The sequence below is a fragment of the Dreissena polymorpha genome, chromosome 4 (assembly GCF_020536995.1).
Source record: "Dreissena polymorpha isolate Duluth1 chromosome 4, UMN_Dpol_1.0, whole genome shotgun sequence".
Taxonomy (NCBI): domain Eukaryota; kingdom Metazoa; phylum Mollusca; class Bivalvia; order Myida; family Dreissenidae; genus Dreissena; species Dreissena polymorpha.
The window spans coordinates 40,453,834-40,470,263 of NC_068358.1; the positions used below are offsets into that span (position 1 = coordinate 40,453,834).

The following is a 16,430-nucleotide window of genomic DNA, read 5'->3' on the forward strand; positions in this document are numbered from 1 at the left end:
ATGGTAATGTCCAATAGCATATATATTGTTTTTTGATAACCTTTATAAATAAAATGTGCAAACATATTTTAAAATCAGTAATAATTACGGATCGTCACCTTATATGAACCTTTAAGTGTGACATAAATAGTGTTCAAAGAGTTGAAGAAACATATGTTAGTCCGACCACTTTTCCTATTTCATTTTTGAGATTAAAGGTGCATTGCATTTTTTAAACAAATTATAGTTTATAACAACTTAATATCATTGCCATACGCGTTTTTTTTTTATATATCTATTAAAAGAAGATCAATTCCTATGGAAACTCAAAGCGTTTTCGGAAAATAGGAAAGTAAAGTACATGTATTTTCTGTGAACGACAACAAAAATAAACAAGCGTTTAGGATCTCGAAAGGATAATGTAAATGATTTGTGACAATCAAACAATTTCATTAGATGTACGCTCTTATGTCCGATATTGTTTTCGTTATGTTCTGTTTAATCAACCGGCACGGCCTATGTAGGTATGTTTAACTGAATACGCTGTACATAATCTCCTCGTGAAAACGAAATAACAACACGGGATTGATATTTGATAAAGTTTTTTGCAATCCGGTGTGTACTTGTTTTCGGATTATATTTTTTAAATACGTTCTGTAAAAGATTGGTACTAGAAATATGAATATTAATGTTATTTACGTGCATCCGGTGTGTACTTGTTTTCGGATTATATTTTTTAAATACGTTCTGTAAAAGATTGGTACTATGAATATTAATGATATTTACGTGCATATATATTTACTTACCAATGTGTAATAAATATTGTTGTATATAATGTACATTATATGTAAAGTACAAATATAAAGTATAAAGCAAAATAGTATGATTCAACAAAATATTTCCTTAAAAAATACAACAATAGCTTAAGAGTATTTTGAACATAAATGTTTTTTTTCACTGCTTAACAAAATAAATGAGTATTTTGGTTCAGTATGCTTAATGCGAAAATTATATTGATGAATTTAAAATGCCTTAGCCATTTAGGATTTCCCAAGTTTCGATTTCAACGAACTTGGATATCAGATAACCGAGAGATTCATCTAAATGCCTAAATGGTATATCATGGAAAACCGCTAAGCCATACTTCTCACTGATTAATTTTACGTCAAGTTCTATTTGAAAGTGTTATGTTTTAAATTGTTATTTTTATGGCTGCGTCGTATTAATTACATGATTTATGTCTTGCAGATATTACAGGATTTAGATTGTGATTTTGTTTGATTAAAAGTTAGCGGTAATTTTTGTAACGCCAGACTAACAAAATGTGTTTCCTCATGTTTCTGTTCTTCTTTATATTTCGGAATGTGTTTTGCTAGTCCTTAGTCGGTAAGTTATAATCAGGTGATCAAATCCGTTTGTTGAAGCAATTCACCTATGGAGATTGAAATGTAACGATTGTCTGTAAGCATTAGTTTTGTCACGACGGCTTTCAAAGAATATGTAGCATACTACTGTAATATTTTGCATACTTTATTATCTCTTCATTTGTTTGTGAAACTAAGTGTAATGAAAATTTGTATATTAGAATTAGTATGCAATCAGTACTAGTGTATAGTAAAAATGTTCCATTTGCTGCTTTATGACTATGAGAACTGAAACTGTGATCACTGAAACAGTAGCATGATACTGAACAATAAGAACATGATAACTGCGTCATTATTCAGTAACGAGTAAGTACTTGGTATTTTAATAGTACGTTTTTATGGTACACCATATATGTAAAAGATTTCTAAAATTTAATTGTAAATGACATATTTCTAGTTTATGAAATTATTAATTGGAACCGAAAAATATACAAACCGTCAATAATAACTGATTGCCGTATTATTTAATTAACATGTTTATGATGTAAAATAAATGCTAAAATTCTCTAATAGCGTAATCGTCTCTGTTACAAAGATACCAATATAGATACCATATAGGTATGTACTGTTGACTTGTCTATTTATGCAATAAACTATGTATAAACTGTTTAGTTAACGTATTCAATTTATTCCAACATTTTCTACCTCAGGTACGAACAACAAGTTAAATAACGGATTTTATTGGAAGCAACGTCCTCGTAGTTTATAAATAATAAAAAAATGGCATCGACAGGAAACGTGGTGATCATTGATGACGATGCTGATAACGAACCTAACCATCAGCAAACTGCAAATCAAATTATAAAAGCGGATGATCCACTCCATGCAATAACAAGGCCAAATGAACCGCAAAATATACAAACCGATGGAGATTCCAGTACTAAATGTATACCAGAACAATTTACGCCACAAATATCTACTCCACTGAACATTCCTAAACGGTTGCCGCATTTCGGTGAACAACAGACAGCGTCCCATGGAGCATCTGCTTCGAAAATATCCGAAAAAGAAGAAATGCCTGGCGTTGAAGACAGAGTGCAGAAGTTTCAAGGTAACGATGTGGCGCCTAAACGACACCAGCGGGCGGGAAAACCTAAATGGAGGAAAGAAAGACCTCGTAGCGGATATGGTTGTTTGGGTAAAGATTTAAATGCACCGAAAATTCCGTTTGAAGTTAAAGAAGAAATGTCCGCCGTTAAGGTCGCGATGCTAATTATCAAAGGGTTTGGTAAAAGGTACAAGAGTTCTACTGTAAACATCAACCTGGACGAACAAAATAATCGAGTGACGATAGAAACACAATCTGAGGAGGAATTGAATACCGTTCGGTCACTCATGCGTGAATGTCTTGAACAAATACGTACGAGAAAAATGGTTGTGGATAAGAATGTGGCTGATTTTTTGGCAACTGATCCGTGTCGCAAATGCTTGCGTGCTAAATTGAAAAGCAAAAAGATAGGAGCTGTAATTGATGCACAAGAACATTCTTGTGAACTGGTCGGGTATGCATTCACTGATGAAAATATCGACACAGCGTTTAACGTTTTAGACGAAACGTTGATTACAAGAGACATTCCGCTGCAAACGCACGATCGCGAGGCTGTAAATGCGTCAATCAATAAAATAAGTCAACACAAAACCCAACTTACTAGTTTGTTTGTGTCCCCGACGACCGTTAAATTAATTAGTTTCGTTGAAAGAGAAGTAGACGAAATAGAGACGAAGGTTCTGAATTTGATGAAGGATTGTAAGCCAAAGGAAGAACGCGCGTTTGTAGAATTATTACATAATGCAAAAGCCAGGTGCTTCAACCAGCACTTTTCAATTGGACTTCAATCTGCAATAAGGTAAACCTAAGTTTTGTGTCACCCTTTTGTATTGGGTAATGGGTTCGTTTTTACGGGGTGAGTTTTATCATAAATTAGGAAAACTGTAGATATGTTCAGTATCATATCCAAATGTTCAAGTTTGAGTTGATAGAGATTGCCGGAATTATTTACAAACAAGACTGAAACTGAGTCTAATTTTGCCGAAATTCATTTTTTAGTTGTGAGCGTTAGCTCACGACTAAATTTACAGAGCATGTTTTGCAAATCAGTATGTGCTTAGAAGCCTTAACTAAGAACCGTAACTCACAATGCTAGGAACGATTACCGCTGCTTGTCTTCACTGCAGACGACGAATGCTTGAGTATACCACTGCAGTGAGTGTATTTACCAGCTTGAAAGACGACATTGGCCAGTCTAGTGTTTATCATTGAAATCTAGACATATTGGCTGCTTTCAGGGAAAACGGTGCTTAGTGCATGTAAAATAAGATTAGCCTGTGCAATGCGCACAAGCTAATCAAGGACGACATCAGCGCACAACTTCAGTGCCTTCAGTGCTTTGATTAAAATTGCTATCAGTGAAAGAGAAATTGTAATGCAATTATAGTTGACAACTTAATACCTTTAGAGCAGATTAATACGGCCGAATTTCAGCCCAAAATAAGCAGTGTTAGCACTGACAAAAAAACAGAAGAAAGACAACTGCAATGTTTTTACAATTGTCCAGTAAAAGACACGGTCCGGTCCAGACATTTTAAGTTAAAGTCAATTTTAAGCTCAATCACGTCGACATAACACTGTTTTAATAGCGATTAACTTTATTTAAATATGAAATCTTATAGTGTAACATATTTAATATTTTGATATACTTACAGACAAAGAAACGGCCAGTATCTGTCTGAACAGTCTGGCAATGATGAAAATATTAAAGTGAAAATCAAAGTCATCGGAGAGCCAGACCTTGAAGATTTGCTAGAACAAACTGTAAATAAGGTTTGGAAGGAAAGATTTGACTTCGCCAAAGTATCCACTAATGGTAATACACATTTGCAAACCAAGAAAAGCATGATAAATAAAGTAAAATTCTGACATTTGTAAAACGGCTTAAAGTGCACAGGCGTAAGTTCACATGTCATACGAATGTAATAAAAATATGTAAAATGTATGATTGTGTAATTCATGAACACTTTGTGTACTCGACTTATATGTATTTCTTTTTAAGCTGATGATAACTGGCTGCTTGTGAAGGGTCTTTCTGGGAAAGAGGGTATGACTTTCCTGAAGCACTGTGAAGTAACTTTCGATTGCTTCATAGAACATTGTAATGAGGGCACAGTACACCCACCCACTGGAAAATCACGGTATTTTTAATCGCATATTATATGACTGTATATCAGGTGAATTATAATTGTCTGAAATGATTTTCTTTTAAATTACTATGAACGGTTATTTAAATAACTTTTCACAAGAAAGTGACTTAGAGAATTTCGCATTAGTTGTCGTATAAAACTTCATTCGTGAAACGTTATCATTAATATCATAATTTATTTCACGTCGTTTCATAACATACATTATATTTCACCGGTATGGCAGTTTGATGTTTGACGTTGCATTACACTATTTTACTGCATATTTTGGCACATGTGTTCTAGAATTGGGTTTGTTGAACAGTTATAAAAAGTACACCAAAGAAAGTTCGCCATTGAAGAATGTAAGACAATATTTAACTATGTATCAGTTTTAGGCAGTTTATGCTGCTTACATTATGTTAGTAATCACATGGGATAGGCCTGGCTTAGTATTTCTTTTACGTAATTTATCACATCTTTGCCCTGTCACAACTCAATTTAACAAGTTAAATTTGGAAACTTTAATAAATACATTCAGTGCATACTTTTAATACTTTTCCATAACTATTTCCATAAATCATCAATCATAGACATGATAAAGTGTTCTTTATTCGATATAACTAAGCGACCAATACCATAGAGAATAACACACTTTTTTGTATGTAGTTGTTTTGTTTTTAGCAAATTGATCACGAATGGCTCATGATGGGCTTTTGTGGTCCCCGTTTGTACGGCGTCCGTCTTGCGTCGTACTGTTGGCGTCGTGTGACGTCATATTTTAACTCTTTTTCGAACTTGATGCAATATTTTCATCCGTTCTTGATGAAAATTTCTGCGAACATTAACTTGAAAATAGTAATGCTGAGTTCGAATATGTCTTATGGGTGTCAACAATTATGCATATGGTAAAATCTTAACAAAACCTTTTAGCTCTAAAGAGATCTAAAGTATCACTCAATCTTAAGAAAACTGTGTATGAATGTAAATCGTGAAGATAACTAGGTCAACAGGTCAAATCTGAGAAAACAACATGTTCGCACTCCAGAGGCCATAGTTATGATTCAATTTTAATAAAACTTGATAAATTTGTTTATTTTTGCTATATTGAAGCTGAGTTAGAATATTGGTCGCATGAGTTAAAACGCTAGGTCACTAGGTCAAATCTTTAAAAAAAAAAGTCATTCAATTGTTTTGACCACATTTATGACACAATATGTGTAACAATGTTTATCTTGGCAATATGTAGGTAAGAAATATTATTTTTGGCACCTGCGTCAAAACAATTAACCATCAGGTCATATCTTCGAAAACCACGCTATCACTTTACAAGTCACTTGTATGACTTAATTGTGACAAAACTTGGGTCGGAAGGTTGATCGTTTGTTGGTACTCTTGTTTTTATATGCCATTCCGTTAAATGTTTGAGAATATTACAGGTTGTGCTGCTAGATCTGTCCCAGTGTCTATTAAATATATCACTATGTTCATATGTATTACTAAAATGAGTAAGTATTATTGGCAAACGTATTACGTAGTGGCAGTATGTTTAACTTGAATATGTACACGTACGTCCTTGTATTGATGAACCGTTCAGATTGACAAAATTAGGCCTGGGTAATTTTGATAAAGGGAGTTTTATCGTCAGTCGCACGGTTTACTACTGTTTAAAAATGCGAACATTCCAGAATACACAAACGCAAAATTAATATGCTACTTTGAATTTTGTTGTATGTAAAAAAAGGGTAACAGTTGTAACAACCGAGGATTCGGATACTTCAAGTAGCAGCGACGATGAAGTGAGTCCAGGTACGGAAGCCGATGTTGATAATGAAACCAGACCTAAAACAATTGTGTCTGCTAGATCGATCCGTTCAGACACATACATGCAACTGCAGGGAACATGTGTAAGCATCTAAATTTCATAATTTAACAAACAACGTTTGTAGGATATCATAGCTTACTTGAATATTAAAAACATAATGTATGATATTGTTGTCTGAAACTGCGACAGATTTTGATAAGCCTTATGTCAGAAACCAGATTTACATGTTTATTTGCAGGACTACAAAGTTGCGTTGGCTCATGCTCTTCAAAAATCGCTAGAATTAGAAAGGTATACACCGTTGTGTTCACTTTGTTCGAAGACATCTCATTTTAGTTGATAGAGTGTAATGCTAACTAGATTATATGAGCATTTGGGTTTAAAGATACCTTGACACATATGTTCACCTATATCAGACATTGAATCGCGCGATCATATCTAGTCGCTACCATGAAACGTTTTGTCAAATTTTGTCCAGAACAAAAAACAGCACTTTTGATCAAAGTAGGGCTTATCCGTTTTTGAATTCGACCAAACATGTAAAGATTTAAAAATACCTCTGCAGAACGTATGACTAATATTAGACTGTTTGCCTCACTCTGCAAGAATCACATAGATGCCTAAAATGTGCAGGTCAAACTTTGAAATAATATATCAAATAGCATGACACAAACCTTTGCCGATTTTAGACGGTGTATCACTTCCAAATACCACATGGTTACCTTCAAGGTAAACTATAAAAATGCAAGACATAATTTTCAAACCATGGATTTTCAGCTCTATAATTTGCCAGTGCATATCAATAATTTAAGGATGATATTAAATATGTAATATACAGTCATACTTAAAATGAAACAGCATAACACGAGAATGCATTTTAATTAATTTATCATACAAGTACTCGATTGTTGGATACACATAGAAGTGTTCAAGCGAAGGCACAACAGTGATTTCTCTAAATTCGTTCATGGAGATCGAAAATCATAATGTTTTATTTTATGTCATGTTTTATGTCTGCGTCAAAGCGGTATGTGGAGTAATTAATAACTGCCAATTATAGCTCTTATTATTCAAATATGGTCAGGAGGTAATTGTTAAAAGATGTAAAAAAGCCATTTGAATTAAGTATAAGTCAGGAGCATATTATATACACTTAACTTTTTTGAAAAAACCATGATTAAATCATTTATTATAACACGTAATTTAAATGATTGAATACACACCTAATTGAATACTTCTTCGGTAAGTAAAGTAGTTAAACACCGACATCGCATCATTAAATATTGGTATAAATAAACATCCAAATTCATTATATAAGAAGATAAAAGTAACTCTTTTACATTACGTAATGCTATTATTGAACTCTTAAAAAGGTTTTCTTTGACATTGATATATGATGTATGAGTTGGCATTCTTTAATCAATATTGCAATTATCAGAACGGGTAATCATGTGGCAGTAAAGATTGCGACGTCTATTCCGATAAGGTATTTTTCGCCGTTTTATGTCCTTTATTGCTTTTGTCATGTTTGTAAATGCCGCTCTCTTTCCAGACATATGAGAAAGGAGTCATTTGCGTTTATTTCGTATTTATATTTTTGCTCTTTATCTCGACTTTACTCGCTACGAAATTTCTGAGCGGGACACGCAATGACAGCTTCCGCTAAGAAAATTCTTAGCGAGAAAAGTCGAGATATTGAGCGAATATTAATACTAAATAAACGCTTATCAGTTTCTTGTTGATATGGCTAGAAAGTGAGCGGCATTTAAACACTTAATACAAATAATAAAGAATATAAAACGGCGCAAAAATACATGTCACGGCATGAACGTCACCACACTTACTGTGTGGTGAATAGCCCCTCTGAATTATCTATTGTAGCAGTGAACTGAATCATCCAAACAATGAAGCCCGCGGATTGCGTCAGTTAAGAGATAGGTCCCTACCATCTTTGGAATTCGCATCTCCAGAACATGATGATATAGGTTATGGGGTCTACTCCAATTGGATGACTGACGATTTGTATCCGCGACAGGTAATGCGCTTCACTGTAATTGGTGTTAAGAGATTACTTTAACTATTAACATGTTTCTTTATTTTACTTGTATTATATGGAAACGGTCAGTCAATGACCATTTAACCACAACATATGTTTTGTTTGTTACTTTCACCCAGTGCATAAAAGTGTATATACACATCATGTATGAACATGTTTCATTTAAATCCAATACAATAATATTATCACGTTGGTGTTTTGCAGGAGGATCTGCAGCAACAGGTACAAAGGTAACAAGAAATAATGCATTTAATTTATTAAGTATAAAACACACTATTTTCATATTGTTATTAAAAGTCTATTTTAATATGTTAACGTCCATTCGCAGTCAAAATAAAACTAAATATATGATTATTTTGTTTTGGATCCGATAAATTGTTACTGTTTTAATAAAAGGAGTACAGATTATTCTGCTTAATCGGAAAGAAAACCTTTAGTAACATATAATATAGCGGGTTATAGGCTGGGAATTATAATCAATGTTTTATTAAAAATGTTTAAGACCCAGGCATGCATATGTTAAACGTGATCAAGATGATAATCATTCTCTAATGAATACAAGCAGCTATTCGCAAAACATGAATGGAATGCAAATACATGTAGTGAAAGGAGATGTCACAACAGAAAAGGTATGTTGCACTGAATTGTATTTGTTTGTGTGTGAAGATGTTTAATAAGGAAAATACAAACGGTGTTCTGAACACGTAACATAACATGTTGAATATATTAATATCTTCACTTCGCATAGATGGAAGGTCAAGTGTGTGTAATTACGCTTTAAGGTACAACCTTTTGTAAGCATACATTGATTACCTCATTATTTGAGATAGTTTTTTATTGTTTCGTAATACATATGTATTAATAAAAACTTCGTTGCTGAACAAGGAAACTAGGGATTTATTGTTGGTGATTTATTGGTTTAAAGGTCAATATTTGTTAACAATATAAGATTGCATCCATCACAAAAATCAAAACATTTTTAATACACAAAACTATAGTTTATCAGCGTCGGTTATCTTTTGTATGTATGTAATAGGCGTAGAATATCAATAAGCATGTGAACCATAAATTCATAAAAAACATCAACAAAACTATCATTAAGCTACAACGACGCACCAAATATTACCTCTTTTTTACCATACTTTCTTACCATAAAAACACACACACTTTTATACATTTATAACGTCCTCTAACGAAATAGTTGATGACGTTATGATACACAAACGTGTGACGTTTGGTTGTTTATTCTTAGTATTAAAACATAAAAAAATGAGAACATCGGTTGTGTTTGGTTAGAAATCGAATAATTAGTTAAGTCGTGATTAAAGGAATCTTTTTTTACACGTGGCTATATTAAACATCAGTTAATCCAACACCGAAATCAACTACATCATTTATATATTTACGGAAGTGACCGTGCCGTTCGGCAAACGTTTATCGAGTGAGATTGTAAAATACATTTTATTTTTTTGCTGGTTACGTCGTGTTAATATTGTCCTATAGTTTATCTCAAATTGTTTAATCAAGTATTAACGTTGCTTTACAAATCAAATTGTTTACATGGTCCTGTAAAATGAATGGCCGCAATTTACATTTTAGGCTGATGCCCTGGTAAATATGGTTTCTTCAAATATGGATTTTGGTGAAACTACCGTCTCGAAGGCGTTTCAGAGAGCAGCCGGACACGCCCTTGAACACGTAAGTTAATGCTCTTAAATGAAAATACACAACAGTAAATGCCTGAGCTATTACTTATTTCAAATTGCATACAACACCATTTATAAACGGTATTATTGTACACATTCTTAAAATATTTGATTATTTACAATCACTGCGTAAATGATTGGAAAGTTATTCGATCAATGAGAAAATCATTGGGACAAAATAGCCATTTCTACTCACATGTTCAGAAGTAGCATCTGTCCTTACTGTCCTAAGACGTGTGATTCATTAATATGATAGGCTTTTTGTTCTGAATTCCAATCAGCACACAGAAAAGCCTAGCTCAATGTGGTAACTTGTAGTTTGCATTACTAATTCGAATCCATATTAAATTAGCGAATAGCTTAAAGATTATCAAGACTCGTTTAACAATTATATTGTTGCTTCGTTATACCAAAAGAACTATGCAGCCAGTAGACAGAATGGTCTAAATTTAAAACGAGTTATTGTCACCCCGGGTTATGGAAAGCTGATTTGCAAAGCAGTAATACATGTCGGTCTTATTGTTGGGAAAGACATGTGCAAAATGGTAAGACAACTTTCATTCTTACAAACATCGTTTATTATATGAACTATTTCTGTAAACGAATACTCCGATATGACTCGACATGCTGCACGTGTATAAATTATCGTCTGGTTTTCGACATAAAGCAGGCGCATATAACGTACACAGCGCACCGAAATTTTATGAACTCTTAAATTATTTTGACGCTGAATACGAATGTTATTTTTGCAAACATGCAACGTAATTGCAAGCAAAAAATAATATATTATATTTATTTTTGTATAATTAATCGACTTAATTTTTATCATATAAAGTATTCATTATAATATAATATAACAATGTATCTATTTTAGTGCTTAAGCATGGTAATTTCGCAAATACTACGAAAATGCGAGAAGTATCGGTGTCAGTCCATTGCCTTGATACCGCTTGGTTTAGGGCGAATGTACAAGTACGAGGCTGATGACTGTGCGGAGCAAACTTTTTTGTCTCTAAGCCAGTATCACAATAGTGGGATTCTGAAGGTAGTGCATTCTTTCTTATTTACCCTTCATGCAATATTTCGCATGTTCACGTAACTTAAACCATCTTGAAATGCTCAAGCAATCTTGTTTAGATGTTTACAAATAATTAGGCAAATGGCGACCCTTTACTATCAGAAATCAATAGCTTCTTTCATTGGTATGGTCTTATTCTTCTGGAAACTTTGAGTAGATGTTTATTATGTTCGTAAACTTCTCCTTTGCGAACGTATGATTGCAGGATGTAAAGATTGTTGTCTCCGATGAAAAGACTTTGCAAGTGTTTACGTCCGCATTGAAATCAACTGCACAAAGTGGGAAAAGTAGTCGTGCACAATTATCGCCATTTTCGCAACTCCTTCCGCAACTAGCTTTGTTTTCACCGACGACTTTACAACAGCCATACATGCCTCGTCAGCAGCTTGGACGTTCAAAAGCATTTGTATCAAAATCTGGTTCTCGTCCATCTAGCCAAGATTTTTCCTCTAAGCCAACGGCAGCGCATTTTCACCGCAAGGACGGCAATTCTGGTCAACAAGCGCGTTCTGCCTCTTCTGCAAATTTACAAATCGGTATTAATAGAAATCGATCATGTCTTAACATATGAATATAAACAGTGAATACTATATATCTTTACTGAGATGACAAATGATAATGCAAAGCTAATAAGTATTTATAGCTACCTGTTGTTTGTATTTCAGATACAAGAAGCACCACAAGACAAAGTAGTTCTCGTGTGAAATATCAGGCGATGCCAGGCATGAATTTAAGTGTGTTCGCCAAAGATAGGCCTACATGCGAAAATGCACTGACAGAAATGGGCAAAGCAATGAAGCAAGATTTGCTTTTTGAAAAGAAATTCGAAAGGATCCATTTATTATCGAAGGAGACTAAGTCAGAGATTGCGAAAGTCATAGACGAGCACAATATTATATCGATTAAAGGTACGAACTTACTGCAATTATAAATTACCACTGAATCTAACACGACCCGCAACTTGTTTTTATAGACAAAGTAGGAAAATACTTATGATAAATTCTGTAAGAGACTACGGGCGGAGCCTAATTTTGAGAACGAAGTTTCGGAAATTACAAAGCAATGTTAAGATAAATAAATGTATTTACTCATTCGCGACATTGTAAAACTTGACAAACACCTAATTTCTTGAACACGGATTAGTAATACATTGCATTAATAAAGTTCATGTAAATGGTAATTTAATGTAGCTTAAATTTGCATCAATTAGCATAAATTTTTACTGTTTTTAACAAGACTCATTGTTCAGGAATAAAGCTTATGTCATTTTAAGAGAATGACGTAAAAGACACGCTTACAATGTTTTGCGAAAAAGGCGAAATAAATAGTTATTAAATAAAATATATTAACGCTTATAATGTTTTGCGAAAAAGGCGAAAAAAATAGATATGAAATTATATGAAATAACGCACTTAAATGTGTCCTTCTTTATTTATATGTCCGTTAAATAAGATAATGGCAATCAATACTTTTTGAACCGGTCTTTTCTTATCAATACGGCGCATAATAAATATGGACCGAAAGCGCTAAACATCGTCATAATGCTGTCACCGCCTTGGGTTCCTCGCATCTGTGCGGAATAGTATTTGTTTTTATTTCAAACTGGAGATTTTGTAAAAATAATCAATCATTTGCTATCGCACTCATTATTTTATTCCGTGACATTGGAACTTTAAACCGTTTATAATTAAAGTAATAACCAACACCGGAAATATGTCTTAAATGCATTATCACGTACTTTACATTTGCGTCTGTATCAAAACATGCCGGATCGAATAAGCATGCGATATGTTTATTTGTATTGTAGAGAAAGATAATTTCCTCCTGAGGGGGAGACGTGACGGAGTGCTTAGTGCCCACAGTTGCATTATGATGATTATACTGAAGAACCCAAGATCGTCAAACACGAAGAGAAGTGCTGACAATTCAAAAAGAGAAACGATAGAATTTGCACGTGTCGTTGCGGAAGAAGAACCTTTGGTACCAAATTATTGGAAGCACTACAAAGAGGGTTTAACACTTGCAAATGTTATTTTGAAAGTTACGCACAAAATCACGGGAAAGGACTATGAAAAGGTCGATATCAAACCGACATCCCACACCTACAGTAGAATTGTTCGAATGGTCAACGAAACCACAGATCCTTCAGTTATTGGAAAGGGAAAAGACGCGACTGGTCTCGATCCTCGACAATATTCGAAACTGTGGGTAACCGAGATACAACGAATAGAAAATTTGAGTTTGTTCCGAAAATACTGTCATAAACGACAGTCGTTGTTTGAACAGCTAGTGAAACAAAAGAAAGGGGCTTGGCCAAAAGTTGAATGCATACCAAAGTCAACCGGACCAATAGTACTACAAAAGCTTGCGTCCAGAAAAATGGCATCAGATTTGTATCCTGAGATAAATGAAGTGTTGTTGTTTCATGGTACAAAAGAAGATACCATAGATACCATTTGTCAGGATGGACTCGACCCGAGGCTCGGAAGTGGAAAAGCGATGTTCGGTCCTGGCGTATATGGTGCGGAGAAAGCATTAAAAGCCGATCAGTATACAGGTATTACGTTTTCTGTCACGATTCTTTGACAACCAATCTAATCTTTATTTGACCTTCTATGATTTGCATTATTTTTATGAATGTAAGTTATATTATATTCATAGTTAATGAATGATAAAAATTAAACAATGAAACTAAAAATGAGTTAAATCATGATTCATAGTAATATATCTAACTTGCGATGATTATAAAAAGTACCCGTAATTTAAGAAAATGTTCAAAAATTATAATTTTTCTTATACATGTATATTTAGATGATCGAACTGTCACGAACGTACGGACAAGGTACAGTTAAGAAAATGTTTCTTATGCGCATGCTTTTGGGGCAGTGTTTTGTGTGCGACGATCAAAATCCAATCAAATACAAACGCGCACCGTGCTGTACATGCTTCAGTGACGTCTGCAAGCAGCATTTACAGCGATTTGATTCTGTCATCGGCGATAACCAGAAACTGTTTAGGGAGTTTGTTGTCTACGATGGTGTTCAATGTTATCCGGAGTACTTGATTACCTACGAACGGCGATAGACTACTGAATTGTTACTTATTGGCATGTTCCAGACGTTTTAACTCTATTCGTGGAAAATATTTTGTTATATCTTAATTCCTTAGCGGCGTTGTATTAAATGCTTTACAATGACAACGTAAACTGATTCTATTATCAGTGCAGTATTTCGATAAAGCTATTTACGATTTATATTTTGACACCCTGTGGTAAACTCCTTATAAATATGCGTTTTGAAGCATACGTCAATTTCCCCCGATTTAATTAAATAAAGGAGGGACATGTATCACCATCTGTCATGTAACATCCGCACGTTTATGTGTATAGGTGGCAATATTTCATGAACATATTTGTCTCGACATATACCAAAGAAAATATATAACTGCAAGCACGTTCTAATACAATACATATATCTAAACAATACATATATCTAAACATATTAAGTAACATATTATCTCTTATGACACAATCACTGCAAAAGCCATTTCCGAGCGCGCATGGATTTAAGATTACTGAATATTGTTATTATGTTATTTTACACAAATATTTATATTATTTGAGGCTTAAAACAACAGTTCAAGCAATTTTATGCGTTCGTGATATTAATCCTAATATAAATTAAATATATATCAATTTGAATGTTTATTTAGATTTTTGTTGTACATGATTTATTTACTATACCACTTAAATGCATAGCTTGATATTTTATTGTGAACTCCTTGCTCATTAGTTTTAGCACAGAACAGGCTAATTTACATTACTGTTTATACCTGTTCAATTGACTCTCGCACCTTCTTTTTTCATAAAGTGTGATAAAATGTACTCAAATATACATAATATGTATGAGGACAACCGAAACGAATGGGTTTATTCATTTACTGTAAAATCGACAGGAATAAACAGAAGCTTATAAAGTTCAGTAAATGTATCCCCGTGTTTGTATTGGAGTATTCATATTGTATCCATGATTATGGTTCTAATTGTTATTAACCTTCGTAATAAATATATGTTGATTTATATTAAAGTGTAATTTCTGCGACGGGCATGTATTTTATAGCTTACAGGAAAAATAACTGCTTGTGCTTCTTCGCGATTATTAATTATTATACGTTGTTTGTCAGTGTTTGCATTGGTTGGAATAATGTATTTGTTAAGACAATTTTTTTGTGACGTTGCGTTTTTTCTTAGGAATGTGTTCAACAAAATCATACGTACTAGTTTTATGATTCATTCTTTTTATAATTAAAATTAAATAAATATACGACCCTAATTTCATAATTTACAATCTATACAATTACGAAATACGCGTACAAAATTGAGAAAACACATAGCATTTTATGTTGTTTTTATAATTTAATTTTAATATAGGTAACTTTCACTACAAAAATGGCATGCAGAGGATAATTTCTAGAATCAATTTGACATGTAAACATTATTTTACAATGTGCAATATAATAACGGTTAACAGTTGAAGGAAGGAATGTGTTCATTTGTCCTTTTGTTCTCTGTCTTAAATATTTGTTTGACTTTGTATTGTGTTTGATTTGCAATTTTCATGGTTATGTATTGATATCATTTGTTTCGACTTTGGGATGTATGCTTACACTAAGCTCGTGTTCTCTTACCAAGAAGAAAAGTTTTTTTTATTAAAGACCTATGTTCTGCCATCGGTCCACATGGTTCTTAATAGCTTTTAGCAATACCTGCTCAAAATCGATTCATTTTTCAAGTTTTTTTTTATTTTGTTTTTAGCGCGCGTTGTATGTTATTAGACAGATTAATATAATAAATTTATCTTAATTCATCTAAAACTATAAAATATATTCGCTATATATAATGAACTTAATAAACGTTATAACACGTAAAAGGTGCAGTTTTAGAATATAAGTTTTATTCTTAATATGTCAATATTTATATTTGAGCCATAATACTGCTTCTAGTAAATCTACAATGAAAAAAACAGAAAAAACAAACGACACAACTTAAAGGGGAAAATATTTAAACAAAATTTAATAAAGGCATATTTAAAACAGTAACAAAGCTTGTTATGCCTGTTAAATATTTAAGGGTAAAATCCGGGCCGGTTTCAGAGAATGTGGCTATCGGTTTATCGTCCGTCATGTCCGC

The 16,430-nt window shown here is 33.3% G+C and overlaps 1 protein-coding gene across 1 annotated transcript; it reads left to right on the plus strand.

The window, feature by feature from the left end:
- The first annotated feature begins 356 nt into the window (after nucleotides 1-356).
- LOC127878368 (uncharacterized) lies at nucleotides 357-13,828 on the plus strand. The gene is made up of 15 exons (XM_052424894.1): nucleotides 357-503; nucleotides 2,054-3,250; nucleotides 4,107-4,267; nucleotides 4,454-4,592; nucleotides 6,322-6,484; nucleotides 6,641-6,693; nucleotides 8,284-8,437; nucleotides 8,663-8,688; nucleotides 8,961-9,087; nucleotides 10,058-10,156; nucleotides 10,581-10,709; nucleotides 11,039-11,209; nucleotides 11,448-11,778; nucleotides 11,908-12,150; nucleotides 13,050-13,828. The coding sequence occupies exons 2-15, from the start codon at nucleotides 2,124-2,126 to the stop codon at nucleotides 13,826-13,828; spliced, it is 3,702 nt and encodes a 1,233-aa protein (XP_052280854.1). The 5' UTR covers nucleotides 357-503; nucleotides 2,054-2,123.
- The last annotated feature ends 2,602 nt before the right edge of the window (nucleotides 13,829-16,430 follow it).